Here is a 15143-nt window from a genome sequence, read left to right on the forward strand (position 1 = left end):
TAATCAATCAGGTGATAATAAATACATTCTACATTTAATATTTTAATGTGTAATTTTATCCGATAAAATATTTTAACCTAATGGGTTAAAAGAAAGTTCAGATCACATGCCAAATTTAAACATTACAATGACAAAAACCATTTATAAATAAACATTTTAATTCAATTAAGTTATTCTCACAAAATAAGAATTAAATTAAGCATATTAATAAGTACGTAGTATTAAGATTTAATACGTTGCTTTCTTTATAAGCGAAATCTTAATCTTAATTTTGGAAAGCTTTTATAATATTTAACCGTTAGAAGTTGAAAGGGTTGGCTTAGTATTCCCGCTATTTATACCTTCTTCCTTCATGTGTCCCAAAAACACCCCACATACACATAGCGATTCCAGTAGCTCCGCCATCCTTCGCCGGAGATCTAAACTTGATGGAAATCGAAAGGGTTGCGTTCTTCAGTCATTCCGCTCTCAACAAATCTAAACACCCCCGAGACCCATAGCGATCTATGTAATGCACGAGACCAAAACACCCCAACCTTCGCAGTAGACTCTCATTCACCTGTTAGTCCAAGAAGTTATCAAGATCCATATAAGTTTTCTCTAGGGTTTTTTTGGTGATTCAGATATTGTAATTTTCTTGTAAAATTAAAGTTGATGTTTGATTAAGAAAGAATCAAAGGTTAATTGCTGTTTGTTTTTTATCCTCGTTGTGGTTTCTAGTATTACCCTGCATTCCTCTTCATCTTTTCGTTGACGTTTTTTTTTTGTAAACTCTGATTTTGTCAGTTTAACTAAATGCATCAGATCCATTACAACTTAAAAAAGAAACTGCATTTTGTTGATCTTTTCGTTGGGTTCTTGGTCAGGCATCTTTTCATTGGTTTTCTTTTCTTCTTCGTCTTTTCATTCTTATAGTTTTTTATTCTCTACTCTAGGGTTTTTCTATTATCGAAACGTGATTTTTTGTATGTACAAATAAAGTTAATGTATGGACAAGAAAACTAATTTTATCAACACATGGATTGATTCAAGATTTGTACAATGAGTATGAACCTTGGCTACTTATTATGATAACATCCTGTTTTCTGGCTATCTGACAGGATAACTGGAGCAGTCAGAGAGTTTTTGGTCATAATAAAAAACAACAAGAAGAAATGACGTCTTCAACAGCCAAACTGAGGTTTGATTTTTCAACAACTAGTTTTTAATGGTTTTTTTTTTATGAGGCTTCTCCTGAATCTGTTTGAAATATGGTAATCTGTGTGTTATTTTGGGAGAATTCCTCTCTAAACTTGTGATCTAGGGTTCTATAAGTCATCAAAATAATTTATCTCACTGCTCTATTTTGTTGTTTTAATTGTGATTCTGCTCTTCTAATTAACAAAAGTTATTTGAGTTATGGTATAATATAATAGAAGGGATTCATTTGTAAAGTTTGTGACTATGGTTTAAAAAAATCTTGAATCATTGCAAAAATTGAGTTTGTTTCATCAGAAAAAAAATGGATTTTAGTGAGTTTGTTTATCAGATATCCACCGACTGAAAAATACATGTTTAAAATCTGCAAATACAGGGTTTTGATCAGTCACAAACTGGTTTAGATTTCAAATTTTTGAGTCTCCATTTTATGTTTAGCTTTGATGAGATTTTGATGATTTTGATTTGAACTTTTCAAGACCAATTGGTGTTAAATTTCATTTCCAATTACTAATCTTTTTAACGAGCAAAGCATAATCTTTTTTCACAGAAGCAGCAACTAGTGTTATGACAGCATGTAACTAAAATGAAATTTCAGGTTGTTTTATTTCACTGAATTTACTCCCAAAATTATAGCTCTACAGCGGTAAGCATGCTTTATTTATACTTTTTAATAAAACTAGCTTTAATTTATCGTTGTAAGACTTTAATTGTTTTATATCCAGGTTGAATAGTAGTAGCTTTTCTTTCAATGGGAATGCTTAAAGTTGTTGGTTTAAAAAGGGAAAAGGTTAGCCATTTATTTCAACTTAAAATACTTTAAATTTTATTTAAATTAATGATTTTCAGTTAGATTTTGCTCCAGTGAGCCATCTGTGACAGAAGATGAACTCAAGCTGATGTTGAGGCTTGCAGAGTTTCAGTATTTCTTGAAAATTTGTTGGAAATAAAAGGCACCCATGTGAAGAAGGTTATGACTTGTCTTGTAGCTGATTCTGATTTTCATCACCTATGGGTAACTAACTCATCAATATTATGGGTAAATTTGAAACAGTTAGGTTAAATAAAGGAAATTTACATGAAGGATTTATTTAACATTTGTTAAATTGTACTCATTGGGTGCCAGTATTTGAGGGAAGGATTGATAACATTGTGGGTGTGGCTTATGCAATGGGTTTGTCGAATCTTTTACAAAAAGGTAAGATGGTTTTTGATTTTTGTATCATTTTATTAATTAAGATTATAGAGTTAATCTTGAAACTTTGAAGGGTGATATGCTGGAGACTCCTAACAACCCAACCCAATGGTGTAAACATGAATCTACAAATATCACATGATGAAGGGCATACATGTCATTTCATTGCCACTCAGGTTGAATTTACTTCAATGATTTTCAAGATTTATCATTTTCACTTTGAAATCAAACTTCATATAAGATTTTCTTCTGTCTTCCTTTCCCTTATTAATCAGGAGGATATTTGGGAACCAACTTTTGTTTGATTGATTGATCTTGTGTTGCTATGTAGGTATGGTATTCAAGGGATGTTGTATATCACAATGAGAGGTGAGAATGGGTGGGGTGTGTGTTTGTGTGTGTGTATATATATATATATATATATATATATATATATATATATAGTTTATTATGGTGTATAAAATAATTTGTGAAACTTTAAATGTACCATGTGTTTTCTATAGGTCTCTTGAGCTTTGTTTCAAATAAACGGCCAAAGGAAGCAACTAAAACTTCTAAAGAAAGTCACTTTGGTCTATGAGTATGGAAGATGTACTATTTCTTCTACTCGGTTCTTATTATTATTATTATTTTTTTATGATTTTTACTTTGAATTGAGATCTGAGATATATTAATGGAGTGAGATTAGCATGTTATAGAGGTTATGGAAAAGGTTGCAGATATCTAAAAATGTGTTTAGTGGTTGGAATCTTGCATTAAGTTAAATTTTCTAATGATCAATTAATCTTCTTCTGCAGATAAATAGACTGTGAAGTTTTGAAATAGGGCTTCCAACATCTTGTTGTCTTGACTTAACCTTGGGATTGATTTGTGTGGGTAGGTTGTTAGCAATTATGATTTGGAGGTTGTTTTTTGTTATAAACCTATATAGACACATTCCACTTTTAATATTTTGATTTTAAATTTGCAGGCAGGGTTTCCAACTGATTGCTTCTCCCATGGCTTGGGTGGTATGAAGGTAATTCTTGCTGTTAATAGGCTTATATAATATTATGCCACATTCATGTATTTCCACCTTTTTCAGTTATCATCATCCACACATTTTACTTTTAAAATATCAAACTTGTTTGATTTTGAGTTAAAAGTTAAATTGGACATTTGAAGCAACTTTGACTTTTGAGTCAAACCAACTAGCATTTAATAAGTATTCTTCCATTTTGTATTAGAGTTTTGATATGTGAAAGACATGATTGGGGACAGGTGATGCCAAAGAAATAAAAGCATGCTTCTCATTTTCCTTTCTAATACTCATATAATGTTTTGTAGATACATTTGTATACAGTTGAAGATCTGTAGAAGCACCCTCTTCATATATTTTTGTTGGAGGGTTTTTTGTGAACTCTGATTTTGGCAGTTACACTAAATTCATTCATTACAACTTAAAAAAGAAACTGCATTTTGTTGATGGGGTTCTTGGTCTGCATCTTTTCATTGGTATATGTATTTTATTTCTTTACTCCAGGGTTTTTCTGTTATTCAGACATGATTTTTCGTATGTAAAAATAAAGTTATATGTATGGACATCAACACATGTTTTTCTACTTATATAATCTTATGAAGATTTGTAAAATGAATAATAATTAATATCACATCCTGTGTTCTGACTATCTGATAGGATAGCTTTTGGTCTTAATCAAGAACAAGAAGAAGAAATGATGTCGATTCAACAGCCAAACAGAGGTTTGATTTTTTCAACAACTAGTTTTTAATATATGAGATATGGATTTTTTTTTTCATGAGGCTTCTCCTGAATCTGTTTGAAATATGGTCATTTGAGAAAACTCCTCTCTAGATTTGTGATCTAGGGTTCTGTAACTCATCAAAATAATTCATCTCTCCCGTCTATTTTGTCGTTTTGATTGTGATTCTGCTCTTCTAATTAACAAAAGTCGTTTTGAGTTTTTATGGTTTAAAAAAATCTCGAATCATTTCAAATTTTGAGTTTTTATCAGAAAAAAAATTGATTTTAGTGAGTTTGCTCGTCAGATTATCCACTGAATGAAAAATAAGGTTTAAAATCTGGAAATACTGGGGGTTAAAAATTTATCACAAAGTTATCACTTATTTTGCGAATGGTGTAAACATGAATCTTCAAATATCACATGATGAGGTGTCATTTCATTGCCACTCTAATGGAAGGAATCTTTTTTCTCACTATCTTGTTGGCCCTCATGAATCCAATTTGACTCCTGGTATTTTTTATATTACGTTATCAACTTTTTAACATTTACTTTTAAAATTGAATTGTGTTTTATATAGAGCTTCAGGGTGGTTGGAGAGAGCCAAATGCGACTGTTAGGCCCAAGTATTATTATGGTTTTGAAGAAAATGTAGAAATCGGGCAAAATGGGTACCAAAAAGTTAGGCAAATGAAATAAATCGGGCAAAATGGTTTTGATAAATTGTATAGATTATAAACATAAATAGGGTTATACAACAAAGAAAGACACAACACAAGAAAGAAAAGGTGCTTTGGCTTTCAACTATTTTCTGAAAAAGAAGGTGATGAAGAAAACTTTTTCCCATTGTAAGTAATAGATTGTGTTGTTGTGCTTTTACTATGTGACACTGAAACCAAAGGTCCAGTCTATCATTAAAGGTAAAGTGATGGATCTGTGTTTGATGTATATCTTGATATCATCATTATGGAAATATGCTCTGCTTTTAACTGGGTGTGGATAGAATTGATATGATCTCATCTCATCATGTGAGTTTTGTTACTCTTTGCTATATTTGTTTGTATCTGGGTTATATATGTATTTTAGCAAAGTCTGAATGTTGGAACATTCAGACTTTATGTGTTTTTGATGGCTGTGATGATATATATGAGCAGAGATCAATCAGTTGTCAAATTTTGTGACTCTGAAAGCAAAGGTCCAATCTGTCACTCATCTTACAGTTTCCTTGTTTAGTTGTTGGAATCATAACAAACATAATGAAATCTATGTTGATCCTAAAAACATTTGAATTCATCTTGTGGTGGATCCATGGTTCTTGAAAATGGAAATGGATTTTCCACCTGTTAGTTGACACCAAGACCTACTATTTATTTACATAGTAACAAAATTTGCATCTTTTTTATGTTCACTTATTATTCTTCATTACCCTTATATATCACCTCTTATTGATTGATGTAAGACTTTATAACCTTAATTATATAATATGATGATGATGATGATGATGATATGGTGGTATACTTTTACTATTCAGTTCAAATGAATAAATGACGGAATTTTATTGATTGATTCATTAAATGGGTACCATATAAACATGATGTCCTTACGGTATATATGTATTTCTTATAGTTTTATTATAATAAAGTATCAAATGAACAGCCAAAGGAAAAGTGTACTATTACTTTTACTCGATGCTTAATTTTATATATATATATATATATTTTTATTTTTACTTTGAAATGGAGTGAGATTAGCATGTGATAGAGGTTATGGAAAAGCTTGCAGATATCTAAAAATGTGTTTAGTGGTTGGAATCTTGTGTTAAGTTAAATTTTAATGAACAAATAATCTTGTGCAGGTAAATAGACCATAATGGCTTGTGTTAACAATTAATATATATCTTTACATATAAGCATTCAGCATTGTACTATTAATAATTTGATTTTAAATTTTCAGGACAATTAATCAATTGATTGGTTCTCCCATGGCTTGGGTGGTATGAAGGTAATTCTTGATATCTATCTTTCTCAACACATGAAATAGAAATAGAAATAGAAATGGGAATGAAATTACTATTATACATTAATTAAAGCTGCAACTTTTAGCATATCTGTTAAATTAAAAAGTAAGATATCAGACACTGCACAACTGCTTGATATTATTTATATAAAATGTTATCCAACATTTACTTGCTAATAGGGATAGAAGATATGCATGCACAGGTGGTTTTTGTGACCAAGATATGAGTTTTGATTCCATGTTTTTATAAAAGACTTGAAATTTTATAAGTTTTTACCAAACAACTTTTTGACACTTGGGTTTGTGGTCAGGAAATTAATGCGATTTTATTTGGCCGGATTTGAAAAGTTGGTATTTTCTTCAATTCAATTTGTTTAGGCCAACTTGTGTCCACTTCTTATATGATAACATTAAGATTATAAATTTAGCAAGGTGGAATTCAGAAAACTAGATTATTTTAGATACATATTATTACAGTTGAGTGATCTTCCTTAAAAGCTTAAAAGTAGTTAGATGTATGAGATTGTTGTTGATAAATCTCAACCTGCAAAAATCAGAAACTTCCTCTCTGTTATATGTATATGCATTAGGCTTTTACCAAGGATTTGGCTTCTACCAATCTTCTTAAAGCATATGTCAAGTTGGATCCTTAAAGCTGCACTTTTTTTTTATTAACTTTAAAATCTGATTTCCTCGGTTCAAGTAACTGCACCAGTTGCATTGCAACTCTAAAAAGAAGGAAACTCAGAATGTTTCTTATTTTTGTTTGGGTTTTTTTTTCTTCACTTTTCCATTGGGGGGTTTTCTATAAAACCTGATTCATCGTATTTGAATGTGTTTATGTGGTTTTTTGATCATCTGATAGTGTGTGGTGTGTTTAGATGGTTTTGTTATAGTGAACTCTATTTTTTGTGTATGTAAATGTAATGCATTGCTTCTATATTTACCATTTAATTATATCTTATATATGTAGGTGTTACAATATGCTCTGAACCTATAGTGAATGGTTTGGTTAACTTACAAAGGTGATTATATTCCATTATCAGTATAACTCAAAAGGCAATTGAAGTAGTGAAGAATGTTGATGAGACCATAGAACATATACAAAACAGTTATGGAATGGATTAATAATTTGAAATTTTCAATTTTCTTTCTTTTTTGGGGCTTTTTGTAACTTTCTTTTTCCATTTCAGTTCCCACACTGAGTGCATTGTTATAGGGGGCCACAAACCTATGTTCTATGGTCTTTGTAATGTTTTTTGTCCCTGTCCGAAGAAAAATGACAATAGTTTTGGGACCAAAATTGCAAAGTTTAGCTCAACTCGGGGACCAAAAATAGTCATTTTACTTGGAATAGAGACCAAAAATGTTGCAAGAACCTCTAATGAGGACCAAAACTGTAATATGACCAAATTCTCAAAAATCAGCTATACTGAGCGACCAAAAGATGCAACTTTATCTAAAATCAAAAGTAAACATTCTATTGATTATGCATTTTTCCCTTTTATCAGTGAAGTAGTTTTTCACACTATTTTTGAATATTTTTGTTAGTAGGTTGGAGAAGCAAATTCTTGCACGAGGTCCAGTTGGTAAATATATGAATATTCAAATGTCACATGATGAGGGGCATACTTGTAATTTCATTGCCACTGTTATGAAAGGATGGTTGTACATGGTACTAACAGGTATCTCCCCTCTCTTCTTCTCTTGTATTATGTAGTCCTTCCTGTAAATTTTGTTGTTTTGTCAACAATATTTAGGAAGCAACTTTCGTTTCTTGTTACATATCCAACATTAATGAAGGAAATAGTCCTTCATTCAATTTGTTAATATTCTCATTTTGCAGCAGAGGGAGGGATTGATAGGTAATAATATTCATCTTGCAGTTTCATTGTTTAATTGTTGAATTCATTACAAAGATAGTGCATGCTGAATGATCCTAAAAACATTTCAATTCATTTTGATAGGTAGAAAATATTCATCTTGAGGTTGATCCATTGTTCTTGAAAATCAACATGGATTTCACACCTATTTGACACCAACATCTTGTAATTACATGGTAACAAAAACTACATCTTTTTTTTATTTATCTTCACTCTTTTATTCTTGAATGATTACCTTCATCACCTGAAATGGAGACCTTCAGCTGATAAGCAACAGTGCAACACAGAAAATATAATGGTGGTCTACTTATCCACCGGCTTCTAGAGGTTAGCTTACATACAACATAATTCATTTTCTATTTTCTAATATATATTACAACTTCATAAATACATTTTTATTGATGTCTAGGTTTGTGAAGAATATATATACAGGCTAGCGTCTGAAACAATTTTATCTAACACTTCTTCTTATTGATCGTTGTAAGACTTTTTAACCTTACTTTTATAATATGATGATGATGATGATGATATGGTGGTATATATGCTTTTAGTTTGGAGTTGAAATGAATAAATGAGGGATTTTTATTGATTTTGCTATGTAGGTATGATGATATTGAAGGGCTGGTGTACATCACAATGAGAGGCGAGAATGGGTGACAATCATATCAAAAGGAAAGTGTTACATCTTTTTATATTAGCATTTGAAGTCTCAAGCATCTTCATCTTGGAGAAATTTAAGCCATTTTAAGGTATTCTTTTCTCATAATATTATTCTCAGAGCTGAATTTACTTCTACAACGATGAAAATGAAAAAAAAAAGAGACCAAATTCATATAAGATTTTCAAGATTTATCATGTTGGCTTTGAAATTAAACTTCATATAAGATTTACTCTTTATTTTCTTCTGTCTTCCTTTCCCTTATTAATCAGGGGGATATATGGGAACCAACTTTTGTTTATTGTTGGTCTTGGCTACACATATACAAAATATGATCTTTTTTATTACAATTTATGTTAGGTAAATTATTTAATAATTTAATATTCATTAAATCTTACTAACTGAAGAATGATGCTTATGGTATATATATATATATATATATATATATATATATATATATATATATATATATATGTATTTCTTATATGCTTCATATAGCTTTATAATGCTGTATGAAGCTACAAATCTACCATGTGTTTTCTAAAACTTCTAAAGAAAATCACGTTGGTCTATGAGTTTAGAAGATGTACTATTTCTTCTACTCGATTCTTATTTTTTTATTATTATTATTTTTTTTATGATTTCTACTTTGGAATGGAAATTTGAATTGAGAATTGAGATATATTGATGGAGTGAGATTAACATGTGATAGAGGTTATGGAAAAGCTTGCAGATATCTAAAAATGTTTTTAGTGATTGGAATCTTGCATTAAGTTAAATTTTCTAATGATCAGTTAATCTTCTTCTGCAGATAATAAACAGACTGTCTTATTATGGGTTGAAGTTTTTGATCGAAATAGGGCTTCCAACATCTTCTCTTCACTTAACCTTGGGATTGATTTCTGTGGATAGGGTGTTAACTATTATGATTTGGAGTTTGTTTTTATTATAAACATAGAAGCATTGGACTTTTAATATTTTGATTTTAAATTTTCAGGGATTCCAATGACTGATTGATTCTCCCATGGGTGGTGGTATGAAGGTAATTCTTGCTGTTATGTATTTCTACCGTTTTTCAGTTATCATCATCATCCAGGCATTTTACTTTTAAAATATCAAACTTGTTTGACTTTGATTACCGGTGATATCATTATACCTGCACTGTTATCCTATTAAGAAACTTTACTTTGAAATCTAACCATTTATACTTTGATATTTTTTAATCTTTAGACATTTATCAAATGTTATTTCGTTGTACTTATGCTCACTTCAAAAGAACAGTCTTGGTGGTATGATGATGAACAGCCATTTATTTTATTCAAAAGATTTGGAACCTGACCACATTTTATTTATGCCAAAAGTAAAATACTTGGGTGTTGATTTTTTTCAAAGAAAACCAGTTTTGGATCAGTAGCTCAGTCACAGTTAGCAGCCAAAGACCAAACCGCAATAAATACAACTAACTTTAAGAAAGAATTCAAGGGAAAGCAACAATTATACATTTTTTTTTGGTAGCTTTATCAGTTGTTTTTGCTTAAAGATTAGACTTTAAAAGTAAAATCGGACATTTGATACAACTTGTAATCTCATTACCACTCGAATGAAAGGATTTTTGTACAGGTACTGAGAGTGGTACCAATAAAGAGAAGAAGAAGAAGGTAGAATTATGATTTGGAGTTTATTTAATAATGTTTCTTTACATATATAGAAAGAAGCATTGTACTTTTAACATTTTGATTTTAAATTTTCAGGGGTGCCAACAACAATCAATTGATTGGTATATGGTAATTCTTGATATCCTTCACCATTACATGAAATAGAAATGGGAATGGGAATGGGAATGAAATTGCTTATTCTATTTGTTTGTGAGATATATTTAGGAATTCGATTCAATTATTTCCTTGAAGCTTTGAGGGTGTCATATAGGAAGATGAATCCTCTATGTAAAATACTCATCAGCCTTACTTGATTGCATAAGATGTTAATTTATTTATTATGCATTCTGAAAATTCCTTAATTAGGTTGTCAAGTGTGATCTATAGCAGGACTACAGGTTTACATAAATTAATGCTACAAATTTGACTTGTAAATTCCTTATTAATAAATTTATAATTTATGGTGTTGGTTACCTGCATAAATATAATTTGGCTCCTGGTATTATGTATTTTTTTTCATATATCTTTATTAAGTTTTTAACATTTACTTTTAAAATTGTATTTTATATACAGCTTCAAAGTGGTTGGAGAAAGAGCCAAATATGATGATTCACCCTGTCTTCTTCATCTTTTTGTTGGCTGTTTTTTTCTGTAGAATCTGATTTCCTAACTTCACCAGTTGTATTGCAACTTAAAAACAGAAAACAACTACATATTGTTTCTGGTAGGCATGTTTCATAATGTGTTTCTATAGTTTTTGTTGATCATTTGATAATTGTTTTGTGTTGTGTGTTTGGATGAATTTATTGGTTCTTTGAGGATGTATTTCATATTCTGTCAGCCTTCTTATGTATAACTTATCAGATCATGATTTTCTAGTCAAATCTCTTTTTGCACCTAATGTTTTTTTTCTTGTTTCTCTTTCATTGATTAGTCATGGTTTGAATCCTGAACGTTACATAGGATACACATGGCATCACTAAGAAGAATTTGGGATGTAAGTACATGGTTCCCATCTGGTTAATATTACTATTTACTACAAAAAATTCTTTATATTGGATTTTTGGAATCACCTCATTGTGTAGATTCATCATCTGGAGATAGTTGCCAAGAGAAGAAAGTGTTGTACAAGTTAGCTGCTGATTATATATATCTTCTTGATGAGACTACCAATCAGGTTTTTCTCCGAATAATAAACATATTAATTATTTTTTAGCAATTGTATATGGCATAGAATTAAGAAACATACTAATTATTTTATGAAACAAACCCTTTTTTTTTTAATAAATTACGCAACAATGTTCATGTTTATGCAGAATATGCAACAACCTTTTAAAATAGGAGCAATTTAACTGGTTACCTTTTTTTGTAATTTAATTAAGGGATAATTATAAAAATGACCAAACTGGTTTGTCAATTGAACTCCTCTTTTACCTTATAACAAAATCACCATCAGCTTCACAATCGGGTCAATTGTAAATTGAGAATTGCATTTTAAATGGTCCCTCGCCATGAAACACCTTTAAAAAAAATTTTAAAAAAAAACGAAAAAAAAAAATTATATCATGCAAATATAATGCAAAAGGTGGTCAATTTTGTGATTACTTGGGTGTTGTCGATCATATAAACTTGTCCTATTTTTAAAAAGTAGTTGTATATTTTGTATAAAAATCGACATTTTTGCAAAAATTGGGAAAATGTGAAACTATTTCGGTTTTACACTACATTAAACTAAATAAAATTTACAAAAGAAGTTCTTTTTTTGGAGTGTGATTGAGAAATATTAGGAATAGAGGGAGCATTTATAGCTTGCTTTGCCTGATAAAGTGTTGTTTGTATGGATAAATAGTGTTAAAAATATTTGAGAAAATGACCTCAGAGGGAAATGGAAAGAAAAGATAAATACAGGGAAATTTATAAAGAGTTAGAGCATCATCCACCACTATGGGAGCTCCATGTTTTTTCCATAGTGGATACAAATCGGTCTTTAGCTTCATAAAAACAATTCATATCTGATAGTGGAAGACTCCATCACCTATGTTTATTGTGTTTGTCGTTTCTCTTCCATTGATTTGTAGTTACTAAAATACTAAATTTGGTCAGTCTTGAACTAGACATCTAGTGATGGTGTGAATACGTGTTAGGTTTACCATATATTCTATAGTTTATTGCTTTGTTTTTTAGGTTAAAATACAAGTAGTATTAAGAGTATGATGCCATGACATCGTATAATGGTCATTTAGCTTTTTTCCAAATTTGTAGATGCTCTCAACTGCTCCTGTTATTCTATCAAATAGCCACAAAAAGAGGATTTACAAATAAAATTGAAATTAAGTAAATATATATATTAATAATCTTAAAAATCATACGATTGATTTTAATCATACCGTTTATGAATATTTTATATTGAAGTTTATATATTTGTTAATAAACTCAGTTTAGTATTTGTAATATTTTAACAATTTTTTTGAAAAAATATCATTTAGACATTTTTAAATATGTATACATTTAAAAAACATTTAGATATATTATTTACATCTATACCATAATCATTATAGTATTGTCATATCTGGTTAGATCGGCTCTAATCTTGAAGATCCGAAGACTTTAAGGAACATGACAATCTCAGATCTATAAATCACATCAGATTTGAAAACAATATGCACACAAGGTGTTTGATGAAATGCTTCAACGAGATCTTTAAGTTTTTAAGTTATGAATAAGTGTTTAAAATTTTGTATTAAGATATGAATTAGTGTTTGAAGTGTGTATTATACTATGAATTTTGATTTTTTAGGCATTAAGTTGTGAAATTGTTTGCAGTATTTAATTAAGCTTTGAATTAGTATCTGAAATGTTTTATTAAACTGTAAATTTTGATTGTTTTTATCCAAATCTGAATTTTATACATGTAAATGAGATGTGAATGTAGTGTATTAAACTATGAATTTTATATATTAGCCTGTGAATTTTATTAACAGCTTAATATAATAAATTCACATTTTAATACACATAAATGCCTCAAGATATGAAGGTATAAATATATGTTTTAAGTTGAAAATATGGCTATGAATATATAATTTTTTGTGTATTAAACTGTGAATTTATTGTATTAAACTATCATTTTTGTGTATTAAATTGTGAATTAACTGTATTAAACTGTGAATTTTTTATTTGAAGTTATAAATATAAGTTTTAAGTTAAGAATATATAAGATTTATGTATGATAAATTATGAATTGGTTATATTAAGTTGTGAATTTTGTTTATTAAACTGTAATTTATTGTATTAAGTTGTGAGTTGATTGTATTAAGTATAATTTTGTGTTAAAACATTAATGATTTATGTATGAATTTTTGTTTTAATTTTCTTGTGAATATATTTCATTTTTATGCTTTATAAGTATGTAAGATTGTATTAGTTTTTAGATAATTGTTTTGCATTAAATTCAAAGTGGGTGAATTAATATGTTTATTAAACTGTGAATGTAGTATTTAAGTTTAATATAATAAATTCATATTTTAATACACATAAATGCTTCCAAATATGAACGTATAAATATAAGTTTGAAGTTGAGAATATGAATGTGAATATATAATTTTTGTATATTAAACTGTTAATTTATTGTATTAAATTGTCACTTTTGTGTATTAAACTATGAATGGTTTATATGAAGTTATAAATAAAAGTTTTAAGTTAAGAATATATAACATTAATGTGTATCAAATTATAAATTTGTTATATTAAGTTGTGAATTTTGTGTATTAAATTGTAATTTATTGTATTAAGTTGTGAATTGACTGTATTAAGTTGTAAATTTTTTATATAGTTTTGTGCTAAAATATTATGTACGAATTTTTGTATTAATTTTCTTATGAATATATTTATTTTTGTGTTGTATAAGTATATAAGAATGCATTAGTCTTTAGATAATTGTTTTGCATTAAATTCAAAGTGAGTGAATAAATATGTTTATTAAACTGTGAATGAAGTGTTTAAGCTGTAAATGCATGACTTTGTACACATATATGATTTTGAATGAATGGTGGTTGTAACGATGACACAAATGGTTGTTGGCAGCGTGTAGTGGTGGTGGTAGAGTTTTGGTTTAACTTCTCTGAATATGTAAATTAGTGTAAAATAGATTGTATTACATTGTATTTTATATAAATTGTGTGTTAAATATTAATGAATGTATAAATGAAAATATTAGACTATAAAAATTACGGTTTTGCCATTTTCTTACCAAAGAAACAAACATCATGATTTTTAACATATTTAATAAGTATTCACAATACATATTTACTTAAGAAATGAGAGTTCTTATGTGTTCTTTCTTGTCTTCTCTTGAACAATTTATCTCTTTGTTCAACCAGGTGTTGAAATTCCTTCATGAATATGGAATATGCAGGATATATTTCATCCGTAAGGTAATACCCAAACTTGTGTTCGTTTCCATTCACTATGAAAGGATCATCTGGTGCTTTTCCTGACAAAAGATCGTCGAATATTGGTGACTGATCAAGAACGTTAACGTCGTTGTTGGAACCCGCAACCCTGAAAAATGCATGCCAAATCCATAAATATTGGACAATTTTTCCATTTCCAGTGTGTGCAATCAATGTTTCCAAGCATCCTGGGAAACCAATGTCTTTCTTCAAGTGCCGCATACAGTTCTTGTATATCATGCAACGAAAGTTTCTGCAAATATACGTCTCTGAATGTTTCAACAACACCATTTAACAATCTATACAAGATTTCCCTTGTAGTTCTGTCATACATTCTCATATAATCGTCCAT

General features: G+C 29.2%; 1 protein-coding gene and 1 long non-coding RNA gene across 3 annotated transcripts; one reads left to right on the top strand and one right to left on the bottom strand.

The window, feature by feature from the left end:
• The first annotated feature begins 10999 nt into the window (after positions 1 to 10999).
• On the top strand, positions 11000 to 13135 carry LOC145117810 (uncharacterized). Of its 2 annotated transcripts, XR_013712807.1 has the most exons (4): positions 11000 to 11067; positions 11278 to 11340; positions 11429 to 11520; positions 12921 to 13135. It is a non-coding gene; the product is annotated as an uncharacterized LOC145117810 (long non-coding RNA). The 2 variants fall into 2 exon arrangements; XR_013712806.1 differs by lacking the exon at positions 11000 to 11067 and having other exon boundaries at positions 11085 to 11340.
• Positions 13136 to 14632: 1497 nt separating this feature from the next.
• On the bottom strand, positions 14633 to 15143 carry LOC145113985 (uncharacterized). The gene is made up of 2 exons (XM_079050011.1): positions 15016 to 15143; positions 14633 to 14900 (listed from the first exon to the last, which is right to left on the bottom strand). The coding sequence occupies exons 1-2, from the start codon at positions 15141 to 15143 to the stop codon at positions 14633 to 14635; spliced, it is 396 nt and encodes a 131-aa protein (XP_078906137.1).

Source organism: Lactuca virosa, chromosome 5, assembly GCF_052849685.1.
Source record: "Lactuca virosa cultivar CGN04683 chromosome 5, Lactuca_virosa_CGN04683_v6, whole genome shotgun sequence".
Classification (NCBI taxonomy): Eukaryota; Viridiplantae; Streptophyta; class Magnoliopsida; order Asterales; family Asteraceae; genus Lactuca; species Lactuca virosa.